Source organism: Cervus elaphus, chromosome X, assembly GCF_910594005.1.
Source record: "Cervus elaphus chromosome X, mCerEla1.1, whole genome shotgun sequence".
Lineage (NCBI taxonomy): Eukaryota > Metazoa > Chordata > Mammalia > Artiodactyla > Cervidae > Cervus > Cervus elaphus.
The window spans coordinates 126,651,363-126,666,432 of record NC_057848.1 but is presented as its reverse complement, the minus strand read 5'-3'; the positions used below and the strand labels follow the sequence as shown (position 1 = coordinate 126,666,432).

The window sequence follows — 15,070 nt, the reverse complement described above, 5'->3', positions numbered from 1 at the left end:
AAGGCAATCAGACATAGTGGAAGAACATGAAATCTGAGTACAAATCCTTCCTTGAACTTCCAAGCAGTAAGCCCCTGGACAAGTAGATTTCCCTTTCTGACTTGTAGTTTCTTCTTCTGTAAAATAAGGGTAAAGATAGCTATCTCATGAGATAATTGTGGGATTCAATGAGAAAACATGTGCCAACTTCTTGTGCATTGTATAGGGCAAATAAGGGTACTTAGTAAATATTACTTTTCCCTTTACCATCTTCATCTACTTAACCTATATCATGACAGGCAAAGTCTCCAGTGTTATTGTGCCAGTCCAGAATTTTTCTTTAGTAATTGAACAACCCAGGACTCCCTCCCCACTCTGCCCCAATCGATTTTCTCTGGGATAAGTACATTATGTTGATATATCTCTGGAACAATTTAGTCCACTGAGATTCTCACCAAGAAAGAATGTTGCTCACATTTGACCACAAATTTCACAGTGTTACTGTGCTGCTCAAAGCCTAACCAGCCCTTGACAGTACAGAAATAGGAACCTGAGTCATCTACCACTGCAGACTTCAAAAGTAAGATACTGAAGATTCCTACTTTGATGGGTACTTGGTTGCTAGTCTATTCCTTGTATAAAACATTACGTATAAAACATAAAACATTCCTTGTATAAACATATAAAACATGATCGGGGGAGAACCCCAAGCCTGGCATTGAAGGCTAATCCTCATTCCTTTGGGTACTGTGAAGCCATAGCCACTGCCAGTCATCAGTGTGGGTTTAGAAACAGATACTGCAAAGGGAAGACAAAAGAGGAGGCTCTGGGAAGTTACAAGGATATGAGAACACAAGGCTGTCATCCATGTTGAGTCTAGGGTTATGAATATCTCTGCAAAGGGAACTAAAAAGGGCTGCTGATGTGGGGAACAAAAGGGAATAAGACAACTTAAATAAAAAGAATTTCCTTGGAAAGAGTAGGTATCATTTTGTATTATCTGGGGATTTGCGCTATCTGGAGTTAAAAAAATCAACTGACTAAAACAAAGCCCAAACAGTTTTTTTGTTTTGGTTTGGTTTTTCATTTTGCTCTGTTTGCTTGTTTTTGTTCAGAGTTTTTGGTTTATCTGAAGTTTTGGATTAGCAGGGGTCATATTTTGTAAAATTGTCAAGCTGGCTAAGCTTATCTTGACTAATCCATGCATAACCTTCCGCAGAATTTCTCTGCCAACATTTATCCATTCTCTGATAACCTTATCAGATATACTTATTTTTATGAGTTTTAAGAGAGTCCAAGGATACAATCAGGCTATGGGTGCTGGAATTTCTGGGACACTTGAAGGAGTAGAGATCTGAAGGCCAGAAAACCTTCCCAACATTTATTAAATTCTGCCACGAGAGTGATAACCCTGAGAATATCCTGTTCACTACCTCTGATTAGCACATATCATTGAAGAGAGACTATGTAGAGGTAAACTAAGGACTCTGGGTTTCTCAGGATTTTCTAGGATTATAGTCCTTTATTGAGTCTTTGCTTACCAGTACTTTCTTAACACCCACAGTGACTCACGTTTCTGGACCCGGAGTTCAATGATCTTATCTTTCACAACTCGGTTGCCATCACGGGTCTGCCAAGTGACTTCACATGTGTAGTGGCTCCGGTCATCCATCTCCAGGGTATTCAGTTGGAGGGACACATCTCCTGGAACCTCATGATTTACACGCAGGCGGCCCCGGTACTTTGCTTGCAGGATATGGTCTCCGGAGGGGTCACGTAGAAAAATGGTGACTGAGTCAGATCCACGTTCTACCAGCCACTTTACTAAGACTTGTGTATAGCCTTGCAGAGGACCATAGGTACAGGGAATATTTACATCCCCTTTCCAAGGCCCTGTCACACTCTGAGGCACTTCCAGGATGGGATGTCCTGAAGAACGGGGAAGAGAAGAAGGAAGAAGACACAGATGGTACACTCATCTGAGAACTAAGATGGCAGTGACAGGCTTCAAGAGGGTTCTGAGAAACACACCCTTAACTCATACATTCAGATTTCCCATGATCTTTTGTTCTCTGCCAGCTCTCTCATCAATCAGAACCAGTCCTTAGAAGGAAAGCCCTAATGTTTTTTTAGCACTTGTGAGTTTCAAGTTCTTTTCCTGTCACTGCCTTGCTTTGAAGTGACCCTGTGTAAGTCAATTTACACCATGGTAGACCTATTTTTTTCATGTATTATATAGAAATTCTGATTGGAATGATCGCTAAGTATCCTACAAACTCTAATATTCTGTAAATCCATGAAAAAAATCTCTTTCAACATTTTCCAAAAGAAGTATGGGAGCAAACGCTGAGCAATCAGGTCTGAGCTATTTTACTGCATGTAATTATGCACTTGGAGAAAAGCGGTGGCTTCAGGGTTCAGAAAGAAAGGACTATCTACCCTGCTTATTCCTCACTGCTCCCTCAGAAATGCTCAGTGATTGGGTCCTTGCATTAAAATTATTTTCTGGAAGGGAAGAAAGAGGTAGGCAAAGGATAATTCTCAGGGTGGAAACTTGTATAAGATGCATTTCTGTTTAGCGAAATCATTATTGTTAAATGTTAAAAACATGCAATTTGTAAGCTTGACATTTTTTCTGATTTCTATCCTTTCTTTATCTTCCTTTTGGTTTCTCTGAGATCTCAGAAAAAGTACATTGGAAAATTTTATTCTGAGGAGGAATGGAGAGGAAACTATCTGGAAGGGAAAAGGTTCTGAATATAATCCTAAAGTTGACTGGTAGGAATGGAGGTAGGGCCAAAGGGTGATTTTTTTCTTGGCTTGCTGGGAAAGGAAACTAAGAGGGAAATGTTGGGGGTGTTGAGAGAGACACCACATTCCATCAACAATTTCCATCCATAAGCTCATATCTTGAAGATTTTGTGTTTTATTTAACTGGAGTCAGGAACGAGGGATTGCATTTAGATATGTCTTTATATCTCTCTTAGGAGAGGTAGTTTCAAAGTGTAGAAAGTAAAAGAGTTAGTCACTCAGTTATATCTGACTCTTTGCAACTCCATGGAGTGTAGCCCACCACGCTCCTTGGTCCATAGAATTCTCCAGATAAGGAACTTGGAGTGGGTAGCCATTCCCTTTTCCAGGGGATGCTCCTGACCCAGGGATCAAACCCAAGTCTCCTGCATTGCAGATAGATTCTTTACTGTCTGAGACACCAGGGAAACCCTCAACAAATAAAAGATTTTTATATAACCTAAGATTCCCAGGCTTTAATCAAGCAGATGAAAGAGAGAGTGGGGGCATGTGTTCTAGCTCCCAGAATGTATTACCAAATACCAGGGCTTCTATCAATGGGAATGCTAAAGTCTAGCCTTTGGTCTGTGCCCTCAAAAGAGACTCTAGTACAACTCCTTTAAAACCTGCTGGGACCTACCAAGTTATAGACAGGTAATAGGTCATCCCTTGGTTGTAGGGAAACTAAAGAGGACACTTTAGCAACAAGGCAGCTTGTCAGCCAATGTGAAATGTAGGTCAAATTAATAAATACTCATCACTTTCCTGGAAAGTTGGGTAGGGGAAAATCTGTTTCAGGAAATTCCCAACTCTTGGGGAAACACTTTGCCCATTGTGTATCCTTGCAAACCACCAAATGGTGAGGTATTTGGTACAACAGGGTTTGAAGTACCAGGCAGGATGGAATTTGGAGACTTCCAGTATGGCATAGTTCGAAGGGCTTTTGGAATCCATCTAGTCATATTCCCTCATGGTACATATGCACAAGCTGAGGCTCAGTGAAAGAAAGATGCTTACTCAAAGTTATACAGAAAGTAGGGGCACAGCCAGGCCTGGAGGACTAGAATGAAGTCTTTCAGATGCCACACTGCCTCCTTACTTTTTAAACTGATTAATCTATAGTCACAACTGAAACCAGAACCTTGTTATCTGGGCCTATTTGATATGGTTTAACAGTGCTATCCTAGGGCTGGAAAATATCCTCCTGACAGCCTAAAAAATAATTCTCTCATCTGCCATCTGCTTTCTGAGAAATTTTTTCCAGAACTTCAGAGCTTAGCTCTCCTCCCTCAGGAGACTGAATATTATTCAAATATTTCATCCCTTCAGAAGAAAGAAAAGGGCTGGGCATTGACTCAAAGGGCTTTGTGGGAAAATGTTTTGACTTGAGAAAGAAGGGCTAGTACTGGGGCCCACACTAGTCCTGGGACCTGGATTTAAGAAGTAAAGAGAGCTGTGGCTTGTGTGATGATCCTAAAGCAAGGAAAGGCCTGGTTTGGGTGGGAGGTTAAGCCCCTTTATGAGTTCCATTATGGGCTCCATTTAAAATTTTCTTCCTCATATCATCAAACAGGCAGTGAGATCTTCTGATGACCCTGAACATCTGTGCCTGGCCTCTCTCCCCCTATTAGAATGCCCACTCAATAGAGGATTAGCTTACATAACAGATACTTGAAAAATGTTTATAGTGTTTATAAAATGCAAATGTTAGGATTTATTTTTATTTTTTCAACATATGTTTTAAATCGAGCGGCTTTTTAGAAATGAAGCCACAGTCCTCCAGAGCTGTCCACTTGGCAGGGTGTTTTGAGATCAGCCAAACTGATCTCCTCACTATATAGATGAGCTGGGGACACTGAGATTAAGGGAGAAGGAAGGTGTTATTGGCCATTCAGTTTGTTCCCAGTCTCAGGTCTGTAGTGTAAGACTCTCAACACAAATGAGAGACCTGCTTCTAGGTCTAAATGACCTCCACAAGCTGTGGAGGGAACAATACACACACACACACACACACACACACACACACACACACACATGATTTACATTTAACATTTACAAAATGGTCCTCTGAGCTCTGGTCCTGTCTCTTTAATTCCCAGATCAAATCAACTGATTTGGAGAAAGTAGAGAGGTGCACTCTAAAATGTATTAGAGAGTGAAAATATTGTATTTGTAGAAAGAACACTAATTTTTAGGAGCATTAACTCTGCTGCTAATGCTCTGTGGCCTGGAGCAAGTTATTTTCCTTCTTCAGTGACTTAATTCAGTGTCTCTTCTAACTCTGAGATTCTAGAATTTGATGGATGACGGAGCTCCAGGACAAGGTGATTTAATCTGAGTCATTTATGGAAAGTTGAATTCTTTCTAACCGCACAAATAGCACCAAGTTAGCACTCATCTAGTCTCTCCCTCTAAGGATATGGAATAAGCAGGGATGAATCAAGGATACTTTTACCTTATTTACCTTCACTTAGCTATTACTCAGGCTTAGTTTCCTAAAGGGAGAAGGAAATGGTAACCCACTGCAGTATTCTTGTTAAGAGAATCCTGTGGACAGATGAGCCCGGTGGGCTGCTGTCCATGGGGTCGCACAGAGTCAGGTATGACTGAAGCGACTTAGCATGCATTGGAGAGGGAAATGGTAACCCACTCCAGTATTCTTGCCTGGAGAATCCCAGGGACAGAGGAGTCTGGTGGGCTGCCATCTATGGGTTCACACAGAGTTGGACATGACTGAAGTGACTTAGCAGCAGCAGCAGTTTCCTAAAAGGCTATTTCAGTTCTCAAGGGTATAAATGAGGATACAGTAGGATTTCACAAAATAATGCTGTTATGAGACAGTCAATCCTCTTTTGGTGTATAAGTCCAGCATTAAGCTGGGCACATTACCCTAGACAAATTGGGCCATGTCCACAGGGAAGTGAGTCATCCCAGGAAATGGTAAGAATCCAAGTCCCATGAAGAACAGTTGAAGGAGCTAAAGCTGTTTAACTTGGAGAAGAGATGAATCAAAGGAACATGGTTTATGTCCATAGCATTCTAAAGACCTGTCACAATATGAAGAAGATATATTCTTTGTGTCTCCAAGAAATAGGGCTGGGATTCTTTGATAGAAGCCACAAGGGAATTGATTTAGTTCAACACAACGAAGTATTTTCTAACAGTTGATTGGATAGACTATATGGTCTGGACAGGTAGTGGATTCTTAGTCACTGCAAGTATGTGAACAAATATTCTGAGTACTTGTTCATAACACTGAATGGTGGATCTAGGTTACTTCTAAGGTCCCATCTAGCTCCTAACAACATTACTTATCCAGAGGCTGTATATCTTAACAAAGATCCAAACCGGGGCACATAGAGGTAAACGTATAGTGGTAGAATTTCAGGTGAAGGGCAATAAATGGGGAAGGGAAATGAGTGGTGTTGGGAACATTTTTAATGTCCCTGAGATACAACAAATACTAGAAAATAACATGTATGTTTTATAGGAGAGGATCCTTTCCAGTTTCTACCCAAACTTATCTCCTGGCTTCTTCAATAACCTCCAACCACCTCCCTCCCTTCTGCCCAAAACTGAGAGAATCTGGAGCATTGGCTGAGAACAGTCACTCATTTAGCAGGAGTAGGCTTTCCTCAGTAGGCATTCAGTCCCACCTCTCCCCACTCCCCCATTTTTGCCTGTGCCAAAAGTGGCAGCCAGCCCCCCCTTTTGCTACTTTACCATATATGACCACCAGTAGGTGGCTCAGGAGCAGCAGGCCCAGTAACAGCCCCATCACAGCCAGAGCCACTTCTGTCCTTTCTTCTGGTCTCCTGATATTAAAAAGATGAACTCCTGATGGCTTCCAGAGTCTGTGCTTGCTTACTTCCTTTTCTTCCTTATATTTCTCACACGGACTCCCAGTCTCATCTAACATTCCCCTTCCTTCCCTATTTCAGTACCAGTCCTTCCCTATTTCAGTACCAGTCACATGAGCACCCCCTCCCTACCCTGCCTGGGGGTGGAGTTTTAACTGTGAGTGAAGCAATTCTTCCCCTTGCTAAAGTATTGACTTGACTTTCCCTGGAGCCAATAGGAGTTTCTGGTCTTTGATTTCCCAAGCTGTGTTTATTTTGTGTTTCTTCAACAAGATGAAGTTGAGGAATAACATCTGGGATGAGTGTGCTCCCTCCACTATGGGAGTATTTTCCTTTCTGATGTGCCCAGGTAGAATAGGTCAACTTTGCTGGCCTATGCAATATTTAGCAGTCATACTGTTAACCCCTGTCTACTCAGTCTATGCAAATAAACAAAGGGTTGGAGATGGGTATTTATGGGCCTCAGAATGCAGGCGATTAAGTTTATGAAAGATATTTGTATACATCAGTGCTTACATAATTTGTAAGCTCATGAATAATGCTGTTATGGGGGAATACACCCCTGCATCTCCTATAGGGAAAGCTTTCTCTGATAGCTCTGCCTCTTTGGTGGTAAGGGTAAAGTTTCCATTACTGCTCATAAGGAACCTTTTATTTATTTATTTAGTTGAAAAGTTAGGTCTGGCATCCAGTGTACTTGTCAATTGATTTGACAGTGGTATGCTCTATTAGATTGACCTTTTTAATGGTTTTACACTGGTACATACACCTGACCCATAAAAGAGAGATATTAAGCCTTATGAGAAGCTTAATTACTTCTCTTCACAGGCTTCAGGGTGACTTTAAGTCCACCAGAAGTTTGCCTCTAGGTTTGGCACTGCTAACAATTCACTAACCTTTGAAAATATAAACACTTCCAAGAGGAAAAATACACTCAACAAATTCACACTGAAGTGGGTCTCCAAAGAGAAACATTGTCTCCATTCCTGTGTGTAACCACCCCAGTGCCTGTCAAGGAGTGGTTACATACAGGTGATTTGAGGCTGGACAAGGGCTAAGAGGAGACTCCAGCATTTCAGATTCTGCCATTATCACATGGGATTCTGTTAAGTCCCCCCCCCCCCCCGCCTGGCTTCCAAATTCAGTCCCCCTTGTCTGGCTGTCTCTTGCTTTTTGGTTACTTCCTTTAGTCTACCTCACTGGAACTTTTAGTCATTCTTTCCCATCAGGTCCTCACTCAGGGAACCCTGAACTTTGGAGAAACCTGCTTTTGTATTTTCCAACCAACATCCTACTACCATCACCACTATTCACACACATACACACACACACACACACCTCTTCACCTACACAGTCTTTTCCTGATGAAGAGCTGAAACCCCATGCCCCCTTGGACTGGTGTCAATTTCTGTATGGCCTGGTGATTGCATTATTGAATTGCCTCTTGCCTCTTGTTAGGATCTCCTAGATCTGAACATAAATAAATGTCCTCAAGAGCATGCACAACATTTCTCTGGGGAAGACTTCCAGTCCTGCAGTAGGCTCAGTAACTCTGTTGAGAAAGAAGGACATTGAAGGGAACTTAGAAATTCCATTGAAGGTGAAGTTAGAAATTCCAGAGACAAACCTGACTCTGCATCTTTCTGAGACTTTAGACAAGTTAAATCTTTCTGTGCCTCAACTTCTCCAACTATAACATAAGCACTGCTAAACTTGATATTTGTATCTTTTCTGATCTTCAAAAATCAAACTATAATATACTTACAGTAACAAGTATAATAATGACAGCTACTGTTTCTTTTTTTTTTTAATTTTTTTATTAGTTGGAGGCTAATTACTTCACAACATTTCAGTGGGTTTTGTCATACATTGATATGAATCAGCCATAGATTTACACTTATTCCCTGTTTCTTAATCATTTGCTTTTCCAGGCACTGTACTAAGCACTTAGTGCAGACTATTTCTTTGGGTATCTACAATCTCCTAGGTAGGTATTTTGGTATTATTGTACTCACTCTCGTGTCTCTTTTGTAACTCTATTCCTCCTCATGCTATTATTCTTTTTCTTTGTAGAACTTGCCAATACTTGGCAGATTGTATATTTATAATCTGTTGTCTGTCCTCCAATCTAGAATGTAAACACTATGAAGACATGTTTGCTACAATGTCCCCAGTGCCTAGGACAGTGACTAGCACATAATAGATACTCAATAAAGATTTTTTGTGAATGAATTGCACAAGTCACCATTTTAAAAATGAGACGGAAGCCCAGAATAGTGATATCAGTTACCTGTGTAGAGCTACCTAAATAAGATTCAAATGCATATCTGTATATCTCCAAAAATGATGTTGTTAAGCACAGTGTGCACGAGTACCTTGGGTTTGACCAAGCTGGAAGGAAGCAGTGGTGCAAAAAGGAAATCCACACAGGTCCTGCTCAAGAACATGCATACATACAAACCCATAAACCCATAAATATCATATAAAAACATAGATGCATATACATAAGGACAAATACATATATACATGTGTGTATGTATATATATATATGTGTGTGTGTGTGTGTGTGTGTGTGCGTGTGTGTGTGCTAAGCTGATTCACTTGTGGTCAACTCTTTGTGGAACTATGGTCTGTAGCCCACCAAGCTCCTCTGTCCAGACAAGAATACTGAAGTGGTTTGCCATGCCCTCCTTCAGGGGATCTTCCTGACCTAGGGATCAAATTGGCAACTTTTATGTCTCCTGCATTGGCAGGTGGGTTCTTTACCACTAGTACCACATCAATTCACTTCAGTTCAGTGGCTCAGTCATGTCCAACTATTTGAGACCCCATGGATTGCAGCACACCAGGCCACCCTGTCCATCACCAACTCCTGGGGTTTACTCAAACTCACGTCTATGAGTCGGTGATGCCATCCAACCATCTCATCTTCTGTCGTCCTCTTCTCCTTCCACCTTCAAACTTTCCCAGCATCAGGGTCTTCTCAAATGAGTCAGGTATTCACATCAGGTGACCAAAGTATTGGAGTTTAAGCTTCAGGGTCAGTCCTTCCAAGGAATATTCAGGACTGATTTCCTTTAGGATGGACTGGTTGGGTCTTGTAGTCCAAGGGACTCTCAAGAGTCTTCTCCAACACCACACTTCAAAAGGATCATCTTCGGTGCTCAGCTTTCTTCATAATCCAACTCTCACATCCATACATGACTACTGAAAAACCATAGCCTTGACTAGATGGACCTTTGTTGGCAAAGTAATGTCTCTGCTTTTTAATATGCTGTCTAAGTTGGTCATAACTTTTCTTCCAAGGAGTAAGCATTTTTAATTTCATGGCTGCAGTCACCATCTGCAGTAATTTTGGAGCCCAAGTAAATAGTCTGTCACTGTTTCCACTGTTTCCCAATCTATTTGCCATGAAGTCATGTGACCAGATGACATGATCTTAGTTTTCTGAATGTTGAGTTTTAAGCCAATTTTTTTCAGTCTCCTCTTTCACTTTCATCAAGAGGCTCTTTTATTCTTCACCTTCTGCCATAAAGGTCGTGTCATCTACATATCTGAGGTTATTGTTATTTCTCCTGGGAATCTTGATTACAGCTTGTGCTTCATCCAGCCCAGCGTTTCTCATGATGTACTCTGCATATAAGTTAAATAAGCAAAGTGACAATATACAGCCTTAATGTACTCCTTTCCCGATTTGGAACCAGTCTGTCTTTCCATGTCCAGTTCTATCTGTTGTTTCCTGACCTGCATACAGATTTCTCAAGAGGTAGGACAGGTGCTCTGGTATTCCTGTCTCTTTCAGAATTTTCCAGAGTTTGTTGTGGTCCACATAGTCAAAGGCTTTGACATAGTAAATAAATCAGAAGTAGATGTTTTTCTGGAACGCTCTTGCTTTTTTGATGATCCAGTGGATGTTAGCAATTTGATCTCTGGTTCCTCTGCCTTTTCTAAATCCAGCTTGAACATCTGGAGCTTCATGGTTCATGTACTGTTAAAGCCTGGTTTGGAGAATTTTCAGCATTACTTTACTAGTGTGTGAGATGAGTGCAATTGCGTGATAGTTTGAGCATTTTTTGGCATTGCCTTTCTTTGAGATTGGAAGGAAAACGGACCTTTTCCAGTCCTGTGGCCACTGCTGAGCTTTCCAAATTTGCTGGCATATTGAGAGCAGCACTTTCACAGCATCATCTTTTATTATTTGAAATAGTTCAACTGGAATTCCATCACCTCCACTAGCTTTGTTCATAGTGATTCTTCCTAAGGCCCACTTGACTTAGCATTCCATGATGTCTGGCTCTAGGTTGGTGATCACACCATCGTGATTTTCTGGTTTGTGTATAGTTCTTCTGTGTATTCTTGTCTCCTTTTCTTAATATCTTCTGCTTCTGTTAGGTCCATGACATTTCTGTCCTTTATTGTGCCCATCTTTGCATGAAATGTTCCCTTGGTATTTCTAATTTTCTTGAAGAGATCTCTAGTCTTTCCCAATCTATTGTTTTCCTCTATTTCATTGCACTGAGTGCTGAGGAAGGCTTTCTCATCTCTCTTTGCTATTCTGTGGAACTCTGTATTCAAATGGGCATGTCTTTCCTTTTCTCCTTTGCCTTTTGTTTCTCTTCTATTTACAACTATTTGTAAGGCCTCCTCAGACAACCACTTGGCCTTTTTGCATTTCTTTTCCTTAGGGATGGTCTTGATCCCTGCCTCCTGTACAATGTCAAGAATCTCCATCCATGGTTCTTCAGGCACTCTGTCTATCAGATCTAATCCCTTGAATCTATTTGTCACTTCCACTGTATAATCATAGGGATTTGATTTAGGATGTACTTGAATGGTCTAGTGGTTTCCCTACTTTCTTCAATATAAGTCTGAATTTGGCAATAAGGAGTTCATGATCTGAGCCACAGTCAGTTACCAGTCTTGTTTTTGCTGACTGTATAGAACTTCTCCATCTTTGGCTGCAAAGAACATAATCAATCTGATTTCAGTATTGACCATCTGCGGATGTTCATGTGTAGAGTTGTCTCTTGTGTTTTTGGAAGATGGTGTTTGCTATGACCAGTGCATTCTCTTGGCAAAACTCTGTTAGCCTTTGCCTTGCTTCATTCTGTCCTCCAAGGCCAAATTTGCCTATGCTGCTGCTGCTAAGTCGCTTCAGTCGTGTCCGACTCTGTGCAGTCCCATAGACAGCAGCCCACCAGGCTCCCCCGTCCCTGGGATTTTCCAGCCAAGAGTACTGGAGTGGGTTGCCATTGCCTTCTCTGAAATTTGCCTATTACTCCAGGTATTTCTTGACTTCCTACTTTTGCATTCCAGTCCCCTATAATGAAAATGACATCTTTTTTTGTTGTTACTTCTAGAAGGTCTTGTAGGTCTTCATAGATCCATTCAATTTCAGCTTCTTTAGCATTACTGGTTGGGGCATAGACTTGGATTACTGTAATGTTGAATGGTTTTCCTTGGAAACGAACAGAGATCATTCTGTTGTTTTTGAGATTGCATCCAAGTACTGCATTTCAGACTCTTCTGTTGACTGTCATGGCTATTCCATTTCTTCTAAGGGATTCTTGCCCACAGTAGTAGATATAATGGTCATCTGAGTTAAATTCACCCATTCCAGTCCATTTTAGTTTGCTGATTCTAAAATGTTAATGCTCACTCTTTGCCATCTCCTTTTTGACCACTTCCAATTTGCCTTGATCCAGGGGTCTAACATTCCAGGTTCCTATGCAATATTAGTCTTTACAGCATCAGACTTTACTTCCATCACCAGTCACATCCACAACTGGGTGTTGTTTTTGCTTTGGCTCCATCTCTTCATTCTTTCTGGAGTTGTTTCTCCACTCTTCTCCCACAGCATATTGGGCACCTACTGACCTGGGAAGTTCATCTTTCAGTGTCCTATCTTTTTGCCTTTTCATACTGTTTATGGGTTTCTCAAGGCAAGAATACTGAAATGATTTGCCATTCCCTTCTCCAGTGGACCACATTTTGTCAGAACTCTCCACCATGACCCATCTGTCTTGGGTGGCCCTACACGGCATGGCTCATACTTTCATTGAGTTAAACAAGGCTGTGGTCCATGTGATCAGATTGGTTAGTTACCTGTGATTGTGGTTTTTAGTCTGTCTGCCCTTTGATTCAGAAGAGTAAGAGGCTTATGGAAGCTTCCTGATGGGAGAGACTGACTGAGGGGGAAATTGGGTCTTGTTCTGATGGTTGGGGCCATATTCAGTAAATCTTTAATTCAATTTTCTATAGATGGGTGGGGCTGTGTTCCTTCCCTGTTATTTGACCTGAGGCCAAACTATGGTGGAGATAATGAAGATAATGGCGACCTCCTTCGAAAGGTCCCATGAATACATTGCTACACTCAGTGCCCCCAGCCCTGTAGCAGGCCACCACTGACCCACACCTCCACCAGAGACTCCTGGACACTCACGGGCAAGTCTGGGTCAGTGTCTTGTGGGATCCTGGTGCACACAAGGTTCTGTTTGTACCCGCCAATAGTTTGCTTCCCAGTCCTGTGTAAGTTCTGGCAGCTTCATGGTGGGGTTAATGGTGACCTCCTCCAAGAATGCTTATGCCACACCCAGGCCTGCTGCACCCAGGTCCCTTGCCCCTGCAGCAGTCCACTGCTGACCCATAGAGTCTCTGTGGGGTCTCTGGGTCTTGGTGCACATAACGTTTGGTTGAGCCCTCTGAGCATTTCTGGCGAGTATGGGGTTTGATTTTAAACGTGATTTTGCGCCTCCTACTGTCTTGCTGGGGCTTCTCCTTTGTTCTTGGACATGGGGTATCTCCTTACAGGTGTTTGAGCACTGTGCAGCCACCACTCCAGCACCTACTCTCTTGCTGGGGCTTCTCTGCCCTTGGATGTGGGGTATCTCTTCACAGTCGCTCCCACACTGCACAGCTAGCACCACATGGGAAGCCCCATATATGTATGCATATATATGTATACATATGAGTATGTAATGAGCATAAGTGTAAATATTAATACATGGACACAAAACACATGAAATATACATGCAGACAAGAACAACATACAGACACATAAAACAGTCATGTAGACGCACAAATATACACAGACATACACATGGACACAAAAACAAGGGTTGAAACACAGACCCATGTGCTGTGCTGTTTTGTCAGCTATGTCCAACTGTTTACGACCCTATGGATTGTAGTCTACCAGGCTTCTCTGTCCATGGAGACTCTCCAGGCAAGAATACTGGAGTGGGTTGCCATGTCCTCCTCCAGGGGATCTTTCCCACCCAGGGATTGTACCCGTGTCTCCTGCAGCTTCTTCATTGCAGGCATATTCTTTACCACTGAGTTCCCAGGGAAGCCATAAACCGTAGGACAACCTAAAGACTTTCAACCCTTTCAAAAACAAGCATTGAAACACAGATCCATATATCTAAGCAAAACAGAAGACAACAGCAGAAGCATGTGCATACATATGCAAACACTCACACACACATATAAAACATAACTCAAACATTAACCAAAGAAACATAAAAAAGAGGGGGATTCATTTAAAAGTAAACTAACAACAGGCCTCACATACTAAATGATAAGGGAATGATAGAAATTTATTTGTACAGTGGGTATACAGAAATGGTAAAAATTTCTATGGACTTCACTGGTTTAAGACTTCTGAGAATAGCTGAAATGTGGACTGGAACCTGAGATTTTGTTAGCATTAGCTAGCCAAAGAGGATGGAGAAGGAATTATTGATTTCAGTCATAGAAAAAAGCTTTGGAATCAAGCAAATCTGGGCTATAGTTTCAACTGTGCTTGATTCCAAAACTCTTTCTATGACTGAACACTTAGAATAGAAAGGACAAGGGTATATAAGAGAATAAGAAGCTAAGCAAAATATTTCTGAAAAGCCCAGAAGAATTGTCAGACGTCTCTTGGAACTAAGGAGAAACCCAAAGTTCAAGAGGGAAAAACCATTTTGGAGTTGATATATCTGTACCTTAAATGTGGGTATGTTATAAACACACACACAAGACTAGATTCATTGATTGCATGTATGTACAAAGAATGCAAAGCAAACAAAAAAATAAAAAATGAAGCAAGTATTAATATATGCCACCAGTTTTTTTTTTTTTTTTTTTGACTGAACAACAAAAAGCAAAGTTTCTCTTGCTCTGATTCTTAAAGTGAAAGAAAAAAAGGAAGTGAGACATGTGTGCTAAGTGGGTGAATGTGATGTATACACACTGTCCACATTTCATGCACTTGCTACTTCCATTCATTTTACCCACTGACTTGGAGAGTTGAGCAAGAAACCCTGACATCCTATTGTCTAGGAAGATCCCTGACAGTCTGGGCCTGCCAATCTTTCCCTTTAGTTCTGTTCAGTTCAGTCGCTCAGTTGTGTCTGACTCTTTGTGACCCCATGAACCACAACACGCCAAGCCTCCCT

At 41.5% G+C, this 15,070-nt stretch overlaps 1 protein-coding gene across 3 annotated transcripts in view; it reads right to left on the bottom strand.

Moving 5' to 3' along the window:
- Positions 1-6,661, bottom strand: part of VSIG4 (V-set and immunoglobulin domain containing 4) — a 36,237-nt gene extending 29,576 nt beyond the window's left edge. Inside the window, exons 1-2 of one of the 3 annotated variants that reach the window (XM_043897106.1) lie at positions 6,493-6,661; positions 1,552-1,908 (exon numbers count right to left, since the gene is read on the bottom strand). In XM_043897106.1, the coding sequence (XP_043753041.1) occupies positions 1,552-1,908; positions 6,493-6,547 (412 nt within the window). In that variant the 5' untranslated portion in view covers positions 6,548-6,661. The remainder of the gene's footprint in view (positions 1-1,551; positions 1,909-6,492) is intronic. The other 2 variants (XM_043897107.1, XM_043897105.1) reach the window with 2 other exon arrangements.
- Between the last annotated feature and the right edge of the window lie 8,409 nt (positions 6,662-15,070).